Source organism: Hibiscus syriacus, unplaced genomic scaffold (genome assembly GCF_006381635.1).
Source record: "Hibiscus syriacus cultivar Baekdansim isolate YM2019G1 unplaced genomic scaffold, ASM638163v2 tig00110724_pilon, whole genome shotgun sequence".
NCBI classification, from domain to species: domain Eukaryota; kingdom Viridiplantae; phylum Streptophyta; class Magnoliopsida; order Malvales; family Malvaceae; genus Hibiscus; species Hibiscus syriacus.
In genome coordinates, this window is record NW_024062841.1 from 38,488 (window position 1) to 63,590 (window position 25,103).

A 25,103-nucleotide genomic window follows, 5' to 3' on the forward strand; every position below is an offset into this window, starting at 1 on the left:
CAATTTCATAAATCATTGTAATGGATTTTTGCTCCGGATTCATGTTGGTTACAATCTACAAGGCCCAAGCCATTATAACTTGCCCTTCTCTCATGTAATTGATCCTCCCAAGCCTATCTTCGAAACACGATTCTTGAGTGGATTAACCACGATTATTGCTGTTAAAATAATCATATTTAAAATTGGAAAGGCCCAACTCGAATTACGTTATCTCACTGAGAATCGAATCTGATCTTGTTTTCCCTTAGCCGACCGCAGCTAAGTATGTTCATAAGATTCAAATTGACACAGGTCGATCCTTCCTCCCAACTATATATTTAAACAACGTCCGGACCAATGAACTCTTTTTAATTTGAAAGTGTTTAAAATATTTAAGGTTAGGCCAATTGCCAAATTAATAAACCAGAAAAACGAGAATGAATCCCAAAGGGAATTGAGTATTGTTCAATTCTCACGCATGGAATTGATTCATTACTAGATCTCGGCTTAAAAGAAATTAGCTAAGCATGATATGATTGATCATACTTAACATGTTTTGATAAAAACAATTGAAAAGCGTAAAGTAAAAAAAAATCAAAAATGGAAGAAAGAGAAAACTTTTATTAAAATAAAGTAACAAAGCAAAACTAAAGATAAAAAACCAAGATGTCTAAGCCTTACCCAAGAGAGGGTATTTATAGGCTTTTAAATCCCTAAGGTACATGGAAATTAAAACAAATTAAAGGATAATTCCTTAAGTTTGAAAATTAAAATCCAAATTTCCTAAAACGACTCCAGAGATCATGTTGACTGAGCTATCTTAAAAACATTCCTAGCGTTGACTTGGACCTTCTAGAAACTACCACGTCAGACTGTGTCATGCCTATATCCCCATTTGCTAATAGAAAATAAAAAAAAGTTGCATAATGCGCCATTTTACTAGCAATTCCAGTAAACAAGTCACTATACAGAAAATAAATGAAACACATCCAAATCAGCAGTGAAAAATTCAAGAAACAAGAGAATTAACAAGCAAAAAGTGTCAATGATAAGCATTCATCAAATTCTGTCACGTAATATAATTAATTGATTTATATTAATAGAAACTGTGGAAAAATAACAACTTTGGTACTAAGTTTTCTCAGAATATTAGTTCATGACTAAATTATATTGATTGAATAAATCAAAATTTAATTTTGGTTTATTGTTAGAATTATTAATTTTGTGTTAAACAAAATAATGGGTAATCACAGTGAAACACCAAATATGTGATTTGAAATGTTGTTCCTACTCAAACTTTGAATTAAAATTCAACAGTTTTAATGGTTATAAGTCATAACGATAAACTTGTAAAATTCTATATATAGAATTTCAAGATATGACAACATAAGATGTTGTTTTATTTGGTCATGTTGAATTTGATCAAATATCGGATGATCCTCCTATTATTAGAGAGGATGAGGTAAATGTTGTTACCGAATTCACTACTGTTAAAGTTTGGAAGTTTTATAACTTCCTATATTGGAAATACATCTTGAATGTATTATCAGATACTCTATATAAGGTGTACAATATCTATAAAATAATAATGGATAACATTGAACCATAAATACGAAACAGAAGATGTTGGTATTAATGAATTGTTAGTGAACAAGTTTTTAAAATTCATAATAATGGTACAACGAGAGAGAGAAAATATTTTATTACCTTCATTGATGACAACAAAAGTATTGCTATCTATATTTTCTAAAAGAACAAAAGTGAAGTTATAGAGAAATTTATTTTCTATAAACGTGAAAACCAATTTAATAAATAGATTGAGATAGTAAGAAGTGATAGTGACAGTGAATATGTTAAACCATTATGTACAACATGATAATATTTATGAAGTGACATTACTATACTCTCCTAAAATAAATGGAGTAGCAAAGCGGAAGAATTAAACCGTAAGGGAAATAATGAACACAATGCTAAGAAGTTCTGAGTTGTCACAGAACATGCAGGGGAGAGAAAAGTTGTTCACATTAAATAAAAATGACAAGAAACTATGAGTTATGAAAAGATTGAAACCCAATGTTATACAAACACTTGAAAATGTGGGGTTGTCTTGAGAAAGTAATTATCATGTTACCAAAACAAATGAAAATAAATCCTATATGTTAGATTGTATTTTCTGTGACTATCCTTATATTTTAGAGGGATAGTTTGATTTTAGTTGGAATTTGATATTCAAGAAATCAACGACACAAGTGAATATGTTTCACGTTAGAAAGAAAAGTATTGTCATGGAAATCCTTAAGAAAATGGTTAAAACCAAATTCATAATGGAATATGAGTTTGTGGTTCTAGGTAAGTTTGGAGAATAAGCTGAATAGCTTTGGAATTTCTTGGATGATATTCTTAAATGGCTGAAAAATGTGCCCATAGTATGTATATACTTTGACTAGCATAGAATTTCAAGTATAATGGTAAGTATAGACATATGCGTCGTCGACATAATACCATAGACGACGGATCTTTAATGGAGTTATCTCTGTTGATTTTGTAAGATCAAAGGATAATATCACAAATCCGCTAACCAAAGGGTTAAATCGATATCAAGTTGAGAAAACATCTAAAGGAATGAGAATAAAGCCCATGAAAGTTAAAGGTGTTATGTGAAGGAAAACCCTACCTTGTTGACTGGAGATTCCAAGATCTAGGTTCAAAGGGAAAACCTAATTGCATAACTTGTTTATAGTCTATGTGGGGGTTTATTATCCCAAGTTCGTTCATATGATGTAAACAATGATCAAAGGGGTATAGGCTAAGCAGAAATATTTTAATAACCATTTTGTTTTGTGGTGAGCCGAGCAACATAAGTCACCTATGTGAGAGTGAAGTGGGGTCGCTTTAAAGAGACTATTGGACATAGTTCTTTCAAACTCTTGTAAAATCAGGCAGATGTCCATGGCTTTAAGAACATACCCATAAGAACTAAATTCTTGTCAAAGGGATAGTTGTGTGAAGTATGTCATCGCTTACACAAATGACAGAATAGTTCAAGGACACCTAACTATCTTATGCAACTATCGATCGTAGAGGCTATCACCACATCGTGCCAAAATATTTTTAATCAAATCATCACTTTCATTCACGTGGGAGATTGTTGGAAAAAAAAGTGAATTACATTGATGTATTTAATATTTATATTAAATTTAGAGTCCTTTTAACTATTGCAAATTAAAAGATAATTTTAATTTGAATATTAGTAGGATAATTACTCTTTAAGTATGTCAATTTAAAAAGGTATTTGTTATCTTTTTAACTTTGAATATTATATACTTTTGTATATTTCAAATTACAATAATATCTATTTAAGTTTAAATGGTAAAATGAGTGTATATCTAGTAAATATTTTAAATTTAAAAGATATTATTATCTATTTAAATTTAGATATTAAAATATATATAGTTGGAGTAAAACTCTCTTGAAAATCCCCTATAAATACTGAGCAAACATATTAGGTTTTGCATATCTCATAATTAAAGAACTTTTCTTCTCTTGAAAAATATTTTCTAAAAATATTTTCTCTCATTCTTAGAAAATATTCTTTTCCTCTAATTTTCTGGTGATAGTCGAAGGCAAGGATCGTTCGTAGGGATGGCAAGCGGGTACAATTTCGTGGATTCCGCACCGCACCCGCTCCAATTGGGGCGGGGATGGGTATAATTTTAGTGGGTAGTGGGCGGGTGTGGATTTAGAAAGTGGTACCCGTCGCGGGTAGTGGGCGGGTAATGGGTTTGAGACCTTACCCGCCCCGCATCCGCACCGCATCCACCCGCACCGCATCCACCCACACCGCATCCGCCCGCCCAACTAAATATCCATTAAATTTTGGACCATTATGAATTTAGGTGTAATTTTAAGAGACTAATTTATAAATCCTAATATTATATAAGATATAACTTGTAATTTAACCAAATATTAGGGATAAGTTTATGAATGATTTTTTTCTTTCAAACCTCTTGGCTTCACTCTCCAGCTTATTCAGGTATGTTTCTTCCCTTTTTACTTGAAATTTAATTTTTGTAAGAGTCAATTCCGTAGTCATTTCGTTTTAAACTCCTCTGCATTTCGTTTTAAGAGTTTAATTTTTATTTGCTCGTATTGATTTTTAATTATTTTTTAGATTCATCTTAATGTTTGTTTTAAGCTTAATTTCTTAATGTTCTACAAATCATTATCTTGTGACTGAGCACCCACGTTTTTTGCTAACAGAGTCAGATCGTTGCTTCTCAAATATCTATTTTTAACACCACTGAATAGAATTAAGTGTTTCACTTGTGCTTCTCAAACCTCCATTTTTAACGCCATTGAAACTGACTTTTTCAAATTCAAATTTCAACTGAGTATTTTGCAATATTGGTGTTTTATTATGGTGTTTTATGAGAATGATGATTGTAATACTAGAGTATCAGATGTCACAAGTATTGCTTGAAATTTTAGAATGTTGTGCCAAAGAACAAAAACATTATGAGTTTGTCATTTATGTTTCTAGACTTTAATTATGTCTTTTATTATGATGTTTTATGTACTTTAAGATTTATATTAACACTTAACTCAGATAATCATTGGTTTATTTTATTATGTTTCTTAATAGATGGGTTTGTTTTATGTTTGTTGCTTATGTATAACTTAAGTTTGTTGTCAGGCGGGTCTAGCCGGGTACGTCTCCAGTGGGTAGTGGGTGTGGGGATGGATTTGAGAATGTACCCGCGTGGGCGGGTGTAGATTTGAAAATTTTTACCCATCATGGGTGGTGGGCGGGTGGTGGATTGAAAAATATTAGGTGGTATGGGGATGGAGGAGGGGGTATCCGCACCTGACCCGCCCGTTTGCCATCCCTAATCGTTCGTAATCTCTGCAGATGTGCTACAGTAGCTGATTATAAGTTGTTGTATCTTGAGAGACAAACGATCAATGAACTCGATCACCAAAGGAGTGGCCGAAAATCTTTCTTAATGAAACTGTGTAGCGACAGGCCTCAATTATTACCAATCTCAAGATCAAAATCGAATAGTATTTTATCTTCCTTTTATTTTAAAGAAATTAAATTTCTTTATTTTATTTTTCTCAGGTCCGAATTTCGTCTTGAGTTGTTACCAAGGTTAACAATAATTTAGTTGAAAGAGAAAATTTATTATATTCTATGTTAACGGAGAGAGTGAAACATAGTTATAGTATATTTATTGTAATGCATGTTTTCTTTATAATCAAGTATCTATTCATATAAACAGACACTAGTATCTAGGTTAAAAGAGAAGTTGACCATAATTTTTCCTTTTTATATTTTTCTATTTTTGACATTAGTGAAAATTTTTCTCTTCTGCCTATAAATTTTACTAAAATAATATTCTATGTAAATTCTTGGTGTTTATTTTATTTTATTCTGTGATGATTATGTTTTTCGTTATCTTCTAACAAATTGTATCAAAATATCTTTATCTTCTAACAAATTGTATCAAAATATCTACCAAATCACGATAATGACATTCTTAAAGTATGAAATTCTTTTGTTGGATTGCAATACCAATTTCATGTTGTGGCATATGGAAGTGAAATGTAGAAAAAGACTATCAAATTTTATGTTTTGCTTGGTTCAACAATTTTTGGAGGTGAAATTATTTTCTTTTTCATGTCAGATGATACACTATTGGTAAACATATCTCGATTGAATCAAGCAAAAATAATTTTGTGTTGAACAAGACAACTGTGAGTATAACGGTTTTGAGGAACATAACATAGTTCAATTTTGTGAGTGTAACGAAATTGAGAAGAAAAAAAGAGAACAATAATTTTTTTTTACATGGAATAATAGTAAAATAGATAAAATTGTCATCAACAATCGGGATTATATTGTGCATGATATTACTCTTGGTAACATATTTATGAGCAAATGTGACACTTTTGATGTCATTACATATGTGAAGATTAAGTTATCTCTTATATTCAAACTTAGGCAAGCCTAGTATGCGATCGACAAATATTGTTGAAAAATGTCTTTTTTAAGAAGTTTCATGAAAAAAATAAAGAATATGTTCATAAGGTGAACTTATTCTTCGACGTAAAAAACATTTTTTTATTGAATTTGTATGTTTCATCGAATTTGTGATTTGTCTAGAACTCCTTGCATTTTCATAATTATATAAAGGTGTGGATTGTTAGAGTTTGACCCAAATTCAACCGAACTCAAATTGATTTGTGAAAGTAGAAAACCTAAATTGATTGAAATAAGAAAGTCTATTTTATTTTATGTTAATCGAGAGTAAGAAACATATATAGTTAGAGAAAATTTCTTGTTACACAGATTTACTTTGTAATCAATTAACTATTCTTGTAAATAGATATTAGATATTTTTTCAGATAAAACCTTAATATTTATTTTATTATAAGATAATCATATTTTCCATATCTTCTTTGGGTAAGTCTATTTTTCTTGTTTACATGAAATGATTGATTATATCTTGTTGGAAACTGAGGTGATGTTTATGCAACGAACAGAAAAAATGATTTTCTTTTAAATAAAGACAGAATATATGTCAAAATAATGAGGATTTAACTATATTTCTGTCACTGTAAATGGAAATATAAATAAGCCTACCAAAAACATATTCCTACAGAAATATAATATTCCGCCATCATCGATGACATCGTATTCTTTGTTTTACCCACTTGTTTCACAGTGCAAACTACGTATCTCCAAGTAACTCTGCCTCGACCACCCCAGAACTTAATACTCTGTCTTCTACATCTGCATCTTAAGTGACCTTATTGAAATATGAGCAAACTTGTGAAGATGGAGCACCCAACAACGAACATAATGAAGAAACTTCCTCCTGAGATTATCCTTCATATACTATCCAGGCTTCCAGTAACATCTTTGCTGCAATCGATGTCGGTTTGCCGAGCTTGGCGAATATTGATACGAGATCCGCTTCTTGTTACTACCAATCTCTCCCACATGTCCGACAGCGGTCCAAGCTTCATCTTCCAAAGCAATCGGCCGAACTCATCATATCAGCTTTTCTTTTTCGATTTCTCTGATTTCCACAGCGAAGGAAACGTTATGTTTAAGAAACTTCCTGCAGATTCCTCTATGGCTATGTACTTGGTAGATTCATGCAATGGCTTGCTATGCATGCGTGATTCGCAAGGCATGTATATTTACAACCCTTTTACCAGACTTCACTTAGAGCTCCCTAAATTGATGCACTATCCGGCACAAGTGGGACACATTGCATTCGGGTTTCACCAGACAACGAAACAGTACAAGGTCGTCCAGGTAGTAGTTCGAAGACAATTGGTTATACGAGGTGATCGCGTCGATGTCGCTGCATCTAATTTGATACAATCTCAGGTCCATGTTCTAACGATTGGAGATCTTTCTTGGAGAAATATGGGAACGTTGCCTTATGATTTGACTCGGCCGACACCAAGAGCTTTACTCAATGGGAGGCTTCATTGGCTTTCTAAGCCTGACAAGAGCACAACAGCTAGTTTGCTCACCTCGTTCGACCTGGAAACCGAGCAGTTCCAGCAGGTGCCTAAACCTGACTGTTGTGGCTCAGACAGGTGTTTTCACCATCTGATGGTTTTACGAGGCTGTCTCTCGGCCGGAGCGTATCACGATAACGAAGAATTGGAGATTTGGGTTATGAAGGAGTACGGTGTAAAGGAGTCTTGGATCAAAGAATTCACCTTAGGGACTAATTACTTGCCACCAACGTTGCAGCAAACTGATCTGCTGCACTTCAATAACGCAAGGGCTCGTTTCCCTAACTCATCTGTTAGGGTTTTATGTGTTTTGAGAAACGATGAGATCTTGTTGGAGTATCTGAGCAGACTAGTTGTTGTGTTTGACCCCAGCAATGGAACATTCAAGGAGCTTACATTTCATGAAATGCCACATTGGTACACAATCGTTGCTCATATTGGCAGCCTCAACTGGATTCACACTCCTGTATAATAAAGAGGTTATAGTACGCCCAAGAAGACGCTCGATGTTCCCCTTTGGAGCTTTGATCTTCTTCAATTCTAATTTGTTTGTTTTCTTTTTATCAATTGTTCTTATATTTTCTTTCAATCTTAGCTCTCTTATGAACAAAATTCCAGTCTCCATTTGCTTTTCACTTTCCTTCTTCACCAATAAGCATCTCAATTTGAAGGGAAAAAAAGCATTCAAACACTTGTTTAAATTAGATTACGAGTATGCTCCATAATAAATCTCTACAAAATTTGATCTAAAATAATTTATCAGTATTTAAACCAAAAGCAATTAGAACCAATTAGAACATATAAAATGACCTAAATAAATGATTGTTAAAATTGTACTTTATGCAAAATTATGAGATGCAAAACTAACTAAAATATCATAAATAAATTTGGACACTCAAAATACCATGAATGCTCGGAGAGAGAACTTTCATTTCTTTAGTTTAGCATGATTATTTATGTACCGACTAATAATATTGGTATCCGTTATTTAACCTATAATGATTTCATTACTATTATATTTTTGAATTAAGTTAAGGAGATTACAAAGTATTATTTGGTCTAAATAATCTCCATCATTTGATAATGAACGCTGAATCACTCTGCTAAAGTCGCTGGTGCTTGAACTTGTGACCTCTAGCAACAACAACGATTCCTTTAACCAATACGAAAAAAAATCAAAAGAAAAATTTTCAAAAAGTTTTACAGATGGGAATAAAATATGGCAGGGATTCATACTAATCTTGGCATCATTGCCTTTTATTAGGATTTTTAGAGCTAAATATTTAGTATTGATACACAAGCTTTTTTTTATTATTGTTGTTGTCAATTAATAAGTTCCTAGAGCTAAATATTTAGCGTTAATAAACAACCTTTGCTTTTATTGTGAGGTCGAAATCAAATAAGAATTTCTCATATTGCTTGAATAACTTAAATAAAGCTTCAATTGAAAGAAGAAACCTCCGAAGGCAAAGGGATGTTAAGAAGATAGAAGAATAGCCTTTTTGTTTTATTAAATTCTTGCTTGGGATCTAAGGTAGTATACATCTAATTTTTAGATGTTTTATGACTTTCATAAGCATGATGTCAAATTTGTTTGTGTATACAATATCTAAACATAAAACAATGCTACGTTAATAATGATTTTAGTACTTCGTGACATTTAAATCAAATTAAAAGTACATGCATACACAATCAAATCCATAACCATATCACACATTTAATCAAATCTTATACCTAATTTTAGATTTTATTCATGTATATTAGTAGTTAAAGATTTCTATTTTGGGATGTAAGTTATTTAGTGGAGGAGAATCTTTAGAATTTATGTATTACGGAATTTGATAAGTATCCAACCGTTGAATATTGTGCGTCAAGGCATCACCTTACCATATGGTTATGACCCTTAACTATATAAATATATTTACCCTTCAAAATCATGATGGGTTGTTTGTTTCCGCAAGGGAAAACCTGCTGGATTCTCTCTTCTTCATACCTCATTGTTTCCGACCGTATATGATTCGATGCTATTTATGTTATTCGACAAAACATGCCTATGTCTGTTGAAATCTCTTTTGCAGGTTCAATGATGCACTATCGTAGATATGTTCCTGTTTCGTTGTTCATCATCTTGCAATCCCATATTTGCTTGTCCTTGTCATGGCTTGCGTGGGGCATGTCACCAAACATGGACAATCAAGTCAGTCATTTAGGTACACCAAGTGATTTCTCGGCAGATTTCTCTGTACAAGCTGTTGATTATAGGGAGGGGATTCACGTCGTGGAAAAGGCTAAAGCAAAACTCGATAGCTCGAACTCGTGTTGGCAAAGAGCTTACCTACATATATTCTCGACCTGCTCGGTGATCATCGGCGACGATAGCGAAAAACGGAAACGTTTTGCCTGGGATCTTAGCAATTGCTTTCAGAACGACTCGGGAAGATCCTATTTCCCTCACTGTCATCCCGAATCTTCGATGCAAAAATGCCTTTCCAAGTTGGATGACATATCTTATCAAACATATCTTCAATTCTTCCTTGAGACCAACACAATTTGTTATCAGCTTCAGTAAGTTGCATAACTTCATATTGTTTTTACAAATGAATTGATGTTTGATTATGTTTTAAACCTACAGGGCAACAGCATTCAGGCTTCAAACGGAGAAATTGGTGAATGATTTAAAGAACGCAGCTCGGATTACCGATGAGAAAATGGATGACATGGAAATGAAAACCGAGCAATTGTTGCAGAGCTCGAACAACATTCTAAGTTCTCTTACATTAATCGGCCAACAATCGCAACAAATAGCGGAGACGACGAAGAATGCGTCGGACCATATGGATATTGTAGTGGAACATTCGATGGCGGTTTTCAAGCAATCTCAACAAATTGCAGCTTTTCAATCGGAACTGAAAACAGGACAAGAGAAAATGAAAAGCAATTTGAAAGAAGGGATGGTGATGCTTAGTGACTCGTACAAGAACTTGGGTGAAAGACTTGATGGCATTAGAAAGGAGACTGTTGAAGTAGAGAAGAAGATAAGCAAAATGAGCGATGCAATGTCTGATAAAATGAGTAGTTTGCAGATCAAAGCCGATGATATAGGAAAAATGACAGGGAATTCCTTGGAAAACCAAAGGGAACTTTTGGATAAACAATCCGAAGCTCTCGACGGACTTCAATCAATTACGGAGTTTCAATCACAAGCATTAGCCGAGAGCAGGGCGTCGTTGAAAGATTTGGCCGATTTTGGACATTTGCAACAAGAAATGCTTCTGCAGCGACAACAACAGCTCGAACAATCACACGATCATCTGGTTGAGAATTCCATGTCTATATTAGCAGCTCAGGTTCATGTCTGAACTTTAAAAAGATGCGTTTTTAGACAACATGATCGGTTTTTATACTGATTTCATAGCATAATGTTGAAAAATATGAATGCAGGAAGCTTTTGAGTTCAAGCAAGCCCACATGTTTGCAGCTTTGGACAAGCTCTTTAATATCCACAATGCCATGTTGGTGGAGTCCCGATTGATAAAAGCCTTTTTCCTTTATTGTTTATCGATATTCATAATCTATGTCCTCACCAGCACCAAGCAAACATACACCGTGAGAACCAGGCTCTATATTGGTTTATGTGCTTCATTCATGATCGAAATCGCGATTCTCCGATATCCTATGAACGATATCGAACAGCAAACATGGCTTATTAATCTGCTGAGGCTGCTCTATACTATCCTTGCATCTACCCAACTTCTTTTTGCCATATATTCATATAGGTAAAACTGTCTCAACACGATGTTAGATAATGATTTTCACATTTACATACTCAAAAATGCATTCATGGATTGGCCACAGGGACTACGAAAGGCTAAACCATCAAATGCTGGTAACATTGATTGACAAGGTTAACAGCATAAAGACTAACTCGGAGTTGTGTTGGGATTCTGATAGTGATGTCGACTGGCCGTCGTGGATCGATACCGATTTACCCGACAATGTAGACAATCTCAAGGACCCTGACTACATGGTTCCGTTTGCAGCAGCAGCAGAAAGTGAAGGCAATTCGATTATAGTATCTCAGTTTCCAGGAAGTATGATCTCCGACCCCGCCGTTGATTTAAAGGCGTCATCGGAATTAGATCACATCTTCAGTTTCGGGTTGAAGTTGAACGACTGAAAGAAGATGCTTTTTCTTCTTCCATTTAACAACTCAGTTAGGCCTAGAGAGTAGAGAACCATAAATATGATGGTATGGTTTGGCATTGAAGAAAAGATTAAATATGCTTATATCAAATTCCTGGTTTCCCTGTAAGAAAATATACGTAGAAATCCAGACTTAGAATGTAAAATACTGAATTGGTTTTAATGCAACATTTATCTTGGTACGTTGCCAATTGGAAAGCTTCATATCTTCCTCCTTAAGTCGAATGGAAAGATTTGGTTTAAGTATGTTTGGGAATAGAATTCTCCTTCTTATTGAAGAGTTAATTTATTAAATTAAATAAAAATTAGAATTAAATTAATAAAATATATAAGTATTGAGGATCAAATGTATAATCATATCAATTTTATTAAACATCAAGTAAACCTTCTATTAAATGTCCACGGAAAATGATTTTGATTGACACACTTAAATAGTTAAATGATATGATTGATAGAATTTTAAAATTGATTGTCAAAATGAAAGAGAGAATAGTTAAATGGTCATACGAATAATTTATCCTAATTCTTATGTAACATGTTATGTTTATTGTTTTAAATATAAATAATTTCTACAATAACAATATATAATTAATTATAAAATAAATAAAAATATTTTCTAGTTCAAGGACTAAAATGATGAAAGAAAAACTTAAATACTAAGTTAAGAAGGATCATTAAATTGAGGGGCAGTCGATATATTAATCCCAAAAAAGAAACTTGAGTCTAAATTCTGATCAAAGAGAAAAATAAAGAAGAAAGGAAGCAATAACTAGAAATATCATACATACACCATGCAAAATATAGGTAGTAGCAAAATTCTCCTTCACTTACATCTCTTTCCCTGTGTGTTTGATTACATCAAGATTGCATAACGCATGCTGTCTCTGACCACAAAATGATTCATCTCTGATATTTGAGCAAACTCGGTCGACACCCAGACTCCATCAACTCCATTAACCGTTGGTTGAGAGAAGCAAGACGCTAAAGAAAGGCCATTCCATGATCCACCACGCGAGGCTGTTCCGTTTATGCCAATGGCCGCATCGCTATTGTTGTTATTCCCTCCGCCGCCGCCGCACATGTTCTCATCGGCTACTCGGGGACATTTCTTCATGTTCCGCAGATTTCGTCGCAAAGCCAAGATGATACGCCACATCTTCGATGTTCTTCCGGGGATGGTAAATAAGAGATTCGGTTAATTTAAGGAATGAATGGAAGACCACCTTTTTGGAGATGAGATTTTGATCAGTGGTGGACGTGTTAGTGCTTGTGTTTATCACTTTGTGTTTATTGGGTTCCTTTTTCTCTCTTTTTCCCCCCTATACTTGTGGGGTCTAGTTAAGGCCGACAAGGATGCCTTCCATTCAGAAATTCTTCATTTTATAATAATAATAATAATTTCATTGTCTTCAAATTGATGGCAAAGACAATGAAATTGTTCTTTCGTTTACGGTTCAGTTGAGTAGGTACGGATTTATAGAATAGAAAAGAGAGGTATGCTTTGAGGCAAAAAGTTCAGCCGATGAACATCTTTGATTCAATTGGTGTTGAGTTTCACTTGTACCAATTATTGCCTAATTTTATCATACCATTAGAATCATAACACCCATTGGAAAGTTTGGATTCAATCCCTTTATAATTCCCTTTAAATATTTTCATTTGTAAGTTATACATTTTCAATACCACGATAATCGATTGTGTTTTTACTCTATTATAATATATGATAATAGTTGTAGACACAATTTCGTTCGACCAGATTTATATTCTATTCATGTTTATATTTATTATGTGAATTATTTATATTATATGATATTCTATGGTGTATACGCATTGCATATGTATGATGTTATATAGTATGCATACATTGTATTTATATTAATATGTGTATATTATATAGTATTATATATACACATTACTACATTATACATATTTAGCATTTTTATTTTGTTTTTAGGCCCAAACATAACCTTGAAGCCCATTACAAGCTGTGACCCAATATAACAGTGGTCCAGTAGTAAACTCGGATCTGGAGCCCGACCCGAACCGACCCAGTCATCAACCCGAATCGATTAGGGTTTCAAAACCCTAACCTTTCCCTTTATTCCAGTCGCCAAACATCTCCACCGTTGGATCAAGATGAGATCCAACGGTCCAAAACAGAGCTCAGCTAGGGTTTCTCCTTTTCCCTTTTCAACGATGCATAGTCCACTTGCCAAGGGGAACCGTCGGTCAAACGTTGGAGAGTCCTCCCCGATTTCTTGGGCATAGCCAACGACCACAACCCAACAAACACAAGATCACGTATTTTATTCCTAGTAATTAAACACTAAAACCGAACAAAAATAAAGGAAATTCTAGGACTATATATGTATAAACTCAAAGCAAATAGATCATCAGAAATCATAAGCAAAATACACAAGAGAAATACGAGCAAATACATAGCACTTGTAATTTTCAAAAGGAAATAAAAAAAAGGTATCTTTTTTTACCTTTCTCGGTTCTTGATGTGTGGTTAGCCTCGGTTTTTTGGGTTCTTGTTTCGTTTTTCTCTTTTTTGTTCGAAAGGCCGATGAACAAGGGGGAGGGTTTTCGAGAACTTATTCTCGGATCTAGCCCTCCACGAGGTTTGTTTTTAAAAACCAAAGGCATATTCGAAAAGAGGACAAAGTGAGCTTTTGAAAAATCAAAACTAAAAAAATTTCGGTGCCCGACGAGGCGGCGCTGGCCGGAATCTGGGTTCTCTATGAACCCAGGCGGCTGTGTTCTTCATCAGATGAAGAACAAGGAGAGAATTTTTTGGGTTTCAATTTTGATCGATTTGGCTGGGGGAGAAAATGAATTTTTGTTGGTGAATGTTAGCTTTTATACTACCCAACTGGATCCCATGTTTTGTCGAAAAAGGGGTCAAATTGCAGGTTCAATCCCATTTTTTTAAAAAGTTCATTTTACACTCCAAAATCAATTTTAATCTCGATTTCCTTTTAAAATTTACCATCTATTTTATTTTTCTTTCAATTTAGTCATTTTTAACGTTTTAATTAGTGTTTTTCTTCTTTTCTTTTATTTATTTAATATGACATTTTATTATATCTATATATATTATATTTTTTTGTTCCTTTTTATCTTATTTTTTATTTTATTTATTTCCATTATTTTATTTTATTCTATTTTTGTCTTTATTTTTTATTTTTATTTTTACTTTATTTTATTTATTTTGTTATTTTCCCCTTTTTTGACATTAGCCTTTATTATTTTTTATTTATTTTCCTTTTTTTATTTAGCTATTTTTAGGGTTTTTATATTTATATTTTATTTCATTTCTTTATTTTAGTAATTGTTTATATTTAATCTTGCAATTAGTATTTTTTATTCTTACTTATTTAAAATATACTTTTTTTACATTATTTTTTTGTTGTGTGTTTTAATATGCGCACTTTATTTTTATTTTTGTTAATTCCTCAGCATGTATATATATATATATATTACTTAAAATATCATAATTTAACCCTTTTTTCCTTTTGGATTTAGCATTTTACTTTACCAATCTAATGTTTTTTTGACTTTTAAGGTTATATTTTTAAATCGATTGGAGGTAAGTAATTTGGATCAAATTTTACTTTTTAATTTAACTTACAATTTTCTTAATTAAGACAATTGGAAATTAAATAGTACCGAAAGGGCAATTCAAGGGTGCTAATCCTTCCTTGACTGTAACCGACTCCAGAATCCGACATGTCTTTGGTAAGATATAGATCAGGTAAGAAATCGAGGTATCCGATCAACCCATTTTTGTTTTTAAAATAAATGATCAGTGGCGACTCTAACCCACTTATTTAAGTCGAAGCCCAATTCTGGCTACCGAAAGACGACCGAGGCAACTTGGAGACTCTACTGGGGACAGGTAAGTGAGTTAGGCTAAGGTTAATTTCCAGTTGTCTTCTTAAGTGAAAAGTGTAAGTTTAAATTTCAAGTTTATTTTTCGATCCTTATTACTTACCTTTGATTATCTTTTCAAATAAATAGTTGTACTAACGTTTCTTTTAGTGGTTTCATCTTATCAAACTTTTTTCCACCTAAGGCTCTATACCCGAGCTCTGAACCTTTTTAAGTGAGGGTAAAACGACGCCTTCGTGAGAATTTATTCTCTGCATAGGCCTAGTAAGTAGCCTTCGGATTCATATACCTTATGTCTTCGTGTGAATTTATTCTCCGCATAACATAAGGGAATGTATCATCTCGAGTTTAACTTAGTCCACATAAGCTTGTAATGAGCTTAGGACTAAGGGTCTGGCAAGCCCAAGGGGGCACCGGGAAGAAGAACTCGGGTACCTTCTTTAGAACCTAAACCGGGATACTACATGGAATTAAACTACCCCGAAACTCCATTTCAAAACCTATGATTTTTACCTTAATCATGCAGTTTGTTATTTTTTTAGTTTCATCATCATTATTTTTATCTTACTAAAATTTTTTTCATGTTTATCTTTTTAGCATTTGCATCATAAAAAGAGGTCATTGATCCATAAAAAAGTGTTAGTTATACACAAATAATCTGCATTAATGGGAAAACGGATTGTAATGCAAGAGGTGAAAAATGTCGAGGTACGACTATGGTCCGAAAAGACTCAGAAAAAAGGGAGACAGTCTGCAAGGAAGTTATGTGTCAGAACTGGTTAGCTATGCTTCCGTTAGCCAAAAGAAATGATGTTCGAGAGCTACGGAGCATTTAGGACAGCTAGAAGAGTGACCAGAAATAGAAGTTTAGCCAGCGGTATGGTGATATCGCATTCCTACTTTATGTCAAGACATACGAACCCTTAATTAGCCTTGGTAAAATTCTAGAATATGGGGTATAGCTCTTTCACCTTTAACCAGAGGACATGGTATCACAATCGAAGAGTATACTACATTGCTACATTACGAGGGAATCAGAATGGAGTGGGTCTACATCAAGCACATTAAGAGTTCCTTTTAAGAACGGACTGACAAAGGTTGCGAGAGTAGATGAAAAATGGGTAACTGATCGGGTTTGACATAAAGGTAACGGGGAAGGAATTGCTTGACCCAAATCAAGCAACTAATGAAGAACCATCCCCTTGAATGGAAGACAATGATCTTTTTGCGCTGGGCCTTTATGGTTTGGTTATCTTCCAAGAATTTTAGGTACATTGATGCAACTATAGTGGAACTTTTTGAACAGCTCCCGAGGTGAGTAAATCCAACACCGATAATTTTAGTTAAGACCTTTCGCTCTCTCAATCACTGTAGAAAGACGGGCGGAAGAAGATTCGTAGGGTGTGCCCAGCTTCTCCAAGTTTGGATCCATAGTCATTTTGAAAGACTAACAGGATTGCTTATCGCCGATTTAGCACAACTTATTCACCTTTGGGGAATTCCTTACTCTGAAATGGCTAGAAGGCACATCAAAAGAAAAGTGGGTGAAAGTATTCACATATCTTCAAGATAGGGATATTTCCTGGAGAGCTCATTGGTTAACCCACAATGATATTCTCTTCGATGTGGGGATTCAATACTATGACATTCCTTGGATTATGGGGAGGAGTTGGATATTCTCCACTTTTGGCATTTTGACAGTATGGGCACGCCAGTTTGTCCAGCAACATACGAAATATATCGATCGAAATTTGCATACCATGGGTAAAACTACAATAAAATGGTCAAGGAAGTAGCTGAGTCATAAAAAAGTATTTCGGATGGATGTCGTGGCTACCAAGGAAATGCTTACTCCATACTATTTGGAATGACGAAGTTAAGAAAAAATGACAACATCCCCATGCCGGATCATGAGGACACCTGGGTCATGGAAGAACATCTTAAGCCTGCTCCTTTCGAGCTAGAGATAACAAGGAAATAATTTGAAGCTGTAAAGAATGAACTGAAACAAAGGGTAAGGGAACTTGAAACTGAAAGTAAGGGAACTTGAGACTGAAATGTTCCAGTGGAAATTAGATACCGATACTCAGAAGGATCGGGCAGACAAGTTAGAGAAGGAACAGAAAAAATCATGTTTTGAGCTCGAAGACTTGAGAAAAGGATATCGAGAACAAGTCCAGAGCAATTCCAATCTGAAAAGGTCTTCTGAGTACTAGAAAGGCGAAGCTAGTAGCTTGAAAAGGAAGTTTGAAGGGCATGATGAAATAGAGACCTTGAAAGAACATCTAAAAACTTCTCAGAGGCGTTTAATAGACAACCAGCGCCAGAAACAACGTTTGAGAATCTAGGTAGCTGATTTAGAGAAGTCTCTTCAGAAATAGTAAGGACAAGATGAAAAACCATAACTGAGTTGGAGGCCATTGTAGATGGATTCAGGAGACAAGCAAGCGAGCTTCAGATAGTTCCATTTGATGGGGGGTTGTAGTGGCGTTTTCGTTGGGAACAGGCCCAACAAAGAGTGAAAGCTAGAGATGCAGTCATCCGTGATTTCTTGGAGCAAGTACAAAAGGTAGTTCGTCATTTGCATGGTTTAGCAAGAGCAGCTGGAGTGGTTCGACAAGACATTTAACCAGTGACAGATGAAGGAAGAAGACTTGTCAATATGTTAGAAGTTATTCGGGGTCTAAAAGATTTAGTTGGATGTACCTTTAAAATATTTTTTGTCTCTTAAAAGATAAAACACTTTTGTCTCAATAAGGATTATTTATAATAACATACACATTTCCGGATCAATACCTCTAATTCTCATACATCATACATTTCATACTTTACATTTTTATTTTCCATGTTTATTTTCTATTTTCCATGTTTTTACATTCATATTAACTAACAGAAAATGTCTCATCAGAAGAAAGAACAAACACCGAGTTTACCTTCACAAGCTCTGGACATGCATCATCCTCACAACACCCGCATAAAGAAAGGACAAATGGAGGTCAAAATCGCTCAACTCGACATGCTAAGGCTGCAAAGAAAGATGGAAGAAAAGATAAACCAAAACAATCAAAGTACACTAGATACAATCACGACGAGCTAAGAGTCCTTGGTTGATCAGAATATAGCCAAGTTATCTGGCTTACATCAAACAAGTGCGCCTGGGGCAGGTTTATCTGATGGGGTAGCTATGCCACCTACCCTGCACGTGGTTATCACACCTTAAATCTTACCAGGACTACAATGGGACTCATTTACTGCAAAAGTGAAAGCCTCTTTTACTGTAAAGATACAGACTTCTGTATCTAACCCTGACAATAATCCAGATGATTATCACATACCAGATTTTGATGAAGAAGACAAGGCAAGAAAGATGGAAGAGAAAATTAATCTGTTGGAAGACCAAATGAAGGTGGTCAAACGGGACCATGATTACTATGGAGTGGACACATTAGAACTAAGCCTGGTCCCTGATTTGGTACTTCCACCAAAATTCAAAATCCTTGAGTTCAAGAAATTCTATGGAAACAGTTTCCCCTTAGCTCACATCATCATGTTCTGTCGGAAGATGACGGGATATGTGGGAAATGATCAACTCCTGATTCATTGTTTCCAGGAGAGCCTGTCTGATTCAGTCATCTGGTGGTGCAATCAGCTGAACCGATCTAATATCAAGACCTAGAAAGATCTAGCCAAGTCTTTCTTGGAACAATACAATCACATAAATGATATAAGACCATATCGAGTTATGCTACAAAGGATGGAGAAGAAGCATAACGAAAGTTTCAGACAGTATGCGCAGAGATGGAGGGATTTAGATGTGCAAGTTCATCCGCCCTTAGATAAAAATAAAACTAGGAAGCTCTTTGTGTAGACTCTAAAGGCCCTTTACTTCAGGCACCTGGTTGTAATCACATTAGGAAATTTCTCAGATTTAGTTATGGCCGGAGAGATGATTGAAATGGCCATAAAACAAGGAAAAATCGAAGGAGGGGAATCAAGCAAGAAACCTCCCATGAAGAATAAAGATAGAGAGATTAACAACGTCAATACCTACAATGCCAATAAAGGTGTTACAATCTCTAACACAAAAACAACTACAGCTGTACCGTCAGACACTTCTAGACAAAGTCTAAAGGAACTAGGAAAGAAAGAGAGAATGAGCAATTCGATCATATTCTCATGTCATACAAGGAATTATATTAACAGCTTTTTGACACTCATGTAGTGTCACCATACCCGGTGGAACCAATGAAGCTCCCATACCCCAATGGTTTGATAAGAACGCTTACTATGAATACCATGGTGGTGTGCTGGGGCACACGATTGAAAATTACCTCGCATTCAAGAGGATCGTACAAAGAATGTGCAACATGAATTGATCCACTTTAACTCAGGATCACCAAATATTGCACAAAATCCTTTGCCTAATCATTAAGAGACTGGGATTAACGCAGTCACTACAGAGAAAGGCACGAAAGTTAAAACTGGTGTTTCTAAAATAAAATCTCCTCTGGCTTGGGTATGGAGCCAGATGGTGAAAGCATGACTTCTCGCACCATAATCAGATGCATCAAGGAATGGAGATGGTAACCACTATTGTTACCACAATAAAGAGGCTCATGAGGTGCAAGATTGCCCAAAATTTAAAACTTTGATCCAGCTCATGATGGATAGAAGAGAGCTGAAATTCTATTAAGAAGTCCAAGATTCTCTAGAAGCAGATGTTTGCACTACTAGAGAGTCATCTGAAAGAAGATACAACAGGGGTAGTCCTTTGATAATTACCCATAAGGTGAAGATAACGAAAAAGACACAAGCAAGGGTGGTGATCACAGTACCCTGACCTTTTTCCTACAAGGACAACCTACAAGTTCCATGGAAATACGAATGTCAAGTGAGCAACCTGAAGGAAGATGGCAACGAAGTGGGGCAGGTTGTGGTGAGTCACTACTTCCAGAGACCACTTGAACCCTTCAAGGAGAATTTGCTAGCAATCAAAGAGCCTATAAAGGAGGAAGAAGCTAGAGAGTTTCTAAAATTTTTAAAGCACAGCGAATACATCATCGTAGAACAACTACATAGATTGCCGACACAAACTTCAATGTTGGCATTGTTGCTAAGCTCGAAGGCACACCGGGAGGCACTTTTGAAGGTCTTAAATCAGATATTTGTGCCATAAGACATACTAGTCAGCAAGATGGATCGACTGGTAAATAACATTCAAGCTGATAATCTCATCTCATTTTCAGATGATGAGATTCCGTCTGGAGGAAGAGGTCGAGCTAAGTGCCCTAGATTGAACAGTTGTTATTGACTTGCTGTAAGAGTAAGGTGATAGAGTTATAAGATTTGAAGAAAATATAAAGTGGAGTTAATCAAGTATGATATGAATCTGGATGTGGTTATGTATTTTGATCATACAGATATGATGTAGGCAAGGAGATAAGTATTGGTATGTTTTAAAAAAGGGGTTTTAAAGAAGAAAATACAAGTATAAGAGATGATAAAGAATGAGATTTTATATGAGTAAGTCGATTATTAAAGTTATGAGGATGTGACAAATATAGGTAATCAGAGACGAGTATAAGTGATAAGAAAAAATATGTGAACATGAAAGAAAAGATGTGATTTGTGGATAAAAGATTTTGATTTTTTTGAATGAATAAAGGAATAATGAAATAAAAATGAAGGAGTTCAAAGGATCAAATATGATAAAGGTTATATGGAAGTAGATGATAAGCTTCATATAGAAGTAAGAAAAATATGTAAGGTGATGTGAAAAGATGAGTTGATTCCGTAAAGTATATGTTTAATCACATTGAAAAGATTTAAGGTTGTGTTTTCGGTCAAATGATGATGGAATAAGAGTTTGGCTATTGTTATAAGGTAATTAGAGATAAATTCATGATGTTGATTGAAGAAAATGAATGTTACTATTAATGTAATTAGTGACATTATATGGATTTTAGAAAGGTCAAAGGAAAATTTTAGATCGAATGAGAGAAAAACAGAAGTGGATTAAGGTTCAGTTACTGTTTATATGACAAGCGACAATAGATGAATGTATAAAGGAAAATGTAGTTGAAGAACTAAAGGAAGTAAAGATCAAGTAAAGGAAATATCATGAGAATATTGGAAGATATGTTCTTATCAAGGTGTACCATGAAAATTCGAGAACAAATTATTTAAAGGAGGGGATATTTGTAACATCCCAAAAGTCAGGTCAGTGACCAAAATAGAAATTTTGAAAACTTAGTAACCGATCTCAGAAAATAGTAAAAGTTCAGGGACTTAATTAGAAAATTTGATGTTGGATTTAATAATAAAGTTTAAAGTAATAAGGGTATCATGGTCATTTTTCAAGGAAGAATTTTATTTTCCCTTTATAAAGGTATTAAGCACAAGGGAAAAGAGAAATTTCTCCAGAGTCTTCTTCTATTTTTCTTCTCCTCTTCCCGTGGCTCCATTAATAAGGTAAGTTGGTTTCAAGTTAGTTAAGGAAGGCTTAAGTTAGTTTTAAAACAAAGAATGAAAGAGTTATGGGAAATGTCAAACTGAATTTTATAGATTTTGTTAAAGTAAACAATGTTTTGAATAGTCAATGTGACATCTCCGACTGGTATCCGGGTCGAATACGGGTTGGGGTGTTACAGTTCCAACCGCCAAACATCTCTACCGTTGGATCAAGATGAGATCCAACGATCCACAACAGAGCTCAGCTAGGTTTCCTCCTTTTCCCTCTTCATCCTGCATAGTCCACTTGCCAATGGGAATCGCCGGTTAAACGTTGGAGAGTCCTCCCCGATTTCTCGGCGCATGTAACACCCCAACTCGTACCCGACTTGGATACGAGTCCGAGATGTCACATTGACATTTCAAAACCTTTATTCTTGCAAAATAACAGAACATTTGAACTTATGTTAAGAAAATACGATCATATATTGTTCAATTGTTTTTGGTACAAAATTTTGAGATAAAAATATTTATGTATAGTAAAATACGGTATGAACAGTAATGAATAGTGCTATGAGCAGTTCTACAGTGCATCGATGCATTGCTACAGTGCACCGATGCACTAAAATTTCGAAACAAAATTGTGCATCGATCCACTGCTACAGTGACTTTCGTAAAACGTTCATAAAACTCATAAAAATTTAACCGTTCATTACTATACATTTACCATTTACATTTATTCGTTTAAAACATTACAAAACTTGTCAGAGCATATACCATTTAAAACATAATTACATGCCAACTACTTTCACTATCCAAAATACATATTATTCCAAATTCTTTTCTGATATGATCTTCGGTAAGAAGCAACTGACCTGTCTTGCTCCACATTGCTCTTTATTCTTCTCGAAACCTTCGTATGAAACAATCACACGCTAAGTCTACAACTTAGTGAGGCATATAAACATATAATGGAAACCGTAAAACATTTCATATAACCAAATGTATACATGCGTATATACCATCATTAACATGCTTATCGATACTTATATTACTATGTCTAATTTCTTTTTATCATATAAGCATATAATGAACATTTCTATATATCATGAATCACATATATCATTTCACAACAGAATAGACATATTGTCATACCAATTAATTTATTTACTCTCTTTAAAGCCCTTATATTAGCCCATGTATACTTTTGAGAACTTAAGGTATTCGAGTACATTGAGGTTGTGCACTATTATACTGTCACCACATCTCGTATAAATGTCCCGAAAGACCTATCCAGAGGTCATAAAGAACCTCGGTAACTGTCCATAGGTCTCGAAGAACCTAGGTAAACTGTCCATATGTTCCTTAGAACATAGGTATATTATCCATATGTTCCTTAGAACATAGGTATACTGTCCATATGTCCCGAAAGACATAGGTAAACCCTCGACTCTTGGCATGCCAACTATACCACTAGCTATCATATCACATAACATGGGAATTATCATTTATAACAGTTCACATCATTTATTCATATCATTTCTCTTATAAACACAAAATTAAATTGCACTCACCTTAGCCTTGCTTTGATTCGATCCTAATTCTTTGATTGTTCAGGAACTTGTTTAGGCTCAATATCTACATAAACATAATTTCCGAAATAATTATCAAAAGCCTAAACCTTATAACTTGATATTAATAACTTAGGCTAATTTAATAAATCAAAATTTCATTTTTCCTTTAGGGGTGTATCGATGCACTATGGGTGTATCGGTACCAAAAATAGCTTCCAAATTACCCATGCATCGATGCACTCCTTAATGTATCGATGCAGCTTCAAAATTTATCTTAGTGCATCGGTACCCATTTATAGTGTATCGATGCACCTATCAATAATAAACTGGCTTCACCCAAAAATTCCACAAATTTTCATTAAATTTCTCATACAAAGCTCTTTTCATACCATTAAACTCAACTAATATTACTTAAACCAACTTATATCCATATAAACTATCTTTATCTTCCATATCTCATCATGATTCTTAAAACTAAGAATCATACCAAATTTTCCATGTTATCCAAACTTAATTCTAAAACTTCTAACTTCTTATTATCATAGATGACAAGTCAAATTCATCCTCCAAATTCATTTAAACCTTCATACTCTAAATTTCACTTCAAAACCCATTTTCTTTAATCTGTCATAACTCCTTTATCTTTTGATTTTAAGATAGCTTAAGCTTTCCTTAAGCTTAGTTATCATCTAATGATCAAAACCCAACCTTTAATTCAACAAATAATCAACAAAATGGAAAACTCACCTTTGCCTAGCTTGGGCACGTTGGAGAAGAAGAAAGCAAATGAAGAAGAAGAGAGTTTTCATCTTACTCTCCCCCACGTGTTAATCTCTTAATAAAGGGGAGAAAATATATTTCCTTGTCAATTGACCATTTTGCCCTTTAATTCCTTGAATAATTACTAACAACTTTCCGAAAATATTCCCAAATAAATCATTGAACTATTCAACTATTCTACTTTAATCACTAAATTCTGAAATTTTACAATTTGGTCACTAACCCGATATTGAGGATGTTACAAATCTCCCCTCCTTTTAAGAAAATTCGTCTCGAATTTTCATTGTACATACCAATAAGAACACATATCTTTTAATGTTCTTTTATTGCTTTCACAACTTTTATCCCTTCGCAATTTATAATCAATAATTTGCCTTCAATTTCTAAAGAACCCAATCAATTTTTGTCTTTTCTTCCCTTCAATTCTGCATTTTCCTTTGACCTTTTTTTTAAAAATCCATATAATGTCACTCATCATGTAGACAGTAATATCCATTCTCATCAGTCCATATCATAATTAACATTTCTACTTATCTTATAACATTCACCAGACTCTTATTCCATTATCATTTGACCAAGAACATAACCTTAAATCTTATTCAAATGTGATTAAACATATACTTTATAGAATCAAACAATCTTTTCACATCACCTTGCACACTTTTCGTATTTTTATATCAAATTTAT

General features: G+C 34.2%; 3 protein-coding genes across 3 annotated transcripts; 2 read left to right on the forward strand and 1 right to left on the reverse strand.

Moving 5' to 3' along the window:
• Positions 1-6,817: 6,817 nt before the first annotated feature.
• On the forward strand, positions 6,818-7,987 carry LOC120139117 (F-box protein At3g07870-like). The gene has a single exon (XM_039154443.1). It carries the CDS (start codon positions 6,818-6,820, stop codon positions 7,985-7,987), a length of 1,170 nt encoding a protein of 389 aa, XP_039010374.1.
• Positions 7,988-9,562: 1,575 nt separating this feature from the next.
• Positions 9,563-11,692, forward strand: LOC120139119 (protein GAMETE EXPRESSED 1-like). The gene is made up of 4 exons (XM_039154444.1): positions 9,563-10,080; positions 10,148-10,862; positions 10,957-11,291; positions 11,371-11,692. The coding sequence occupies exons 1-4, from the start codon at positions 9,563-9,565 to the stop codon at positions 11,690-11,692; spliced, it is 1,890 nt and encodes a 629-aa protein (XP_039010375.1).
• Positions 11,693-12,571: 879 nt separating this feature from the next.
• LOC120139120 lies at positions 12,572-12,874 on the reverse strand. Its single transcript, XM_039154445.1, has one exon. It carries the CDS (start codon positions 12,872-12,874, stop codon positions 12,572-12,574), a length of 303 nt encoding a protein of 100 aa, XP_039010376.1.
• Positions 12,875-25,103: the final 12,229 nt, after the last annotated feature.

Excerpts from the sequence above, each read along its gene's own strand:
- LOC120139117 (XM_039154443.1), top strand. The coding sequence starts at position 6,818 with ATGGAGCACCCAACAACGAACATAATGAAGAAACTTCCTCCTGAGATT.
- LOC120139119 (XM_039154444.1), top strand. The coding sequence starts at position 9,563 with ATGCCTATGTCTGTTGAAATCTCTTTTGCAGGTTCAATGATGCACTAT. Across the intron at positions 10,081-10,147 it reads ACAATTTGTTATCAGCTTCA|GGCAACAGCATTCAGGCTTC; the intron begins GTAAGTTGCATA and ends TTAAACCTACAG. Across the intron at positions 10,863-10,956 it reads TGTCTATATTAGCAGCTCAG|GAAGCTTTTGAGTTCAAGCA; the intron begins GTTCATGTCTGA and ends ATATGAATGCAG.
- LOC120139120 (XM_039154445.1), bottom strand. The coding sequence starts at position 12,874 with ATGTGGCGTATCATCTTGGCTTTGCGACGAAATCTGCGGAACATGAAG.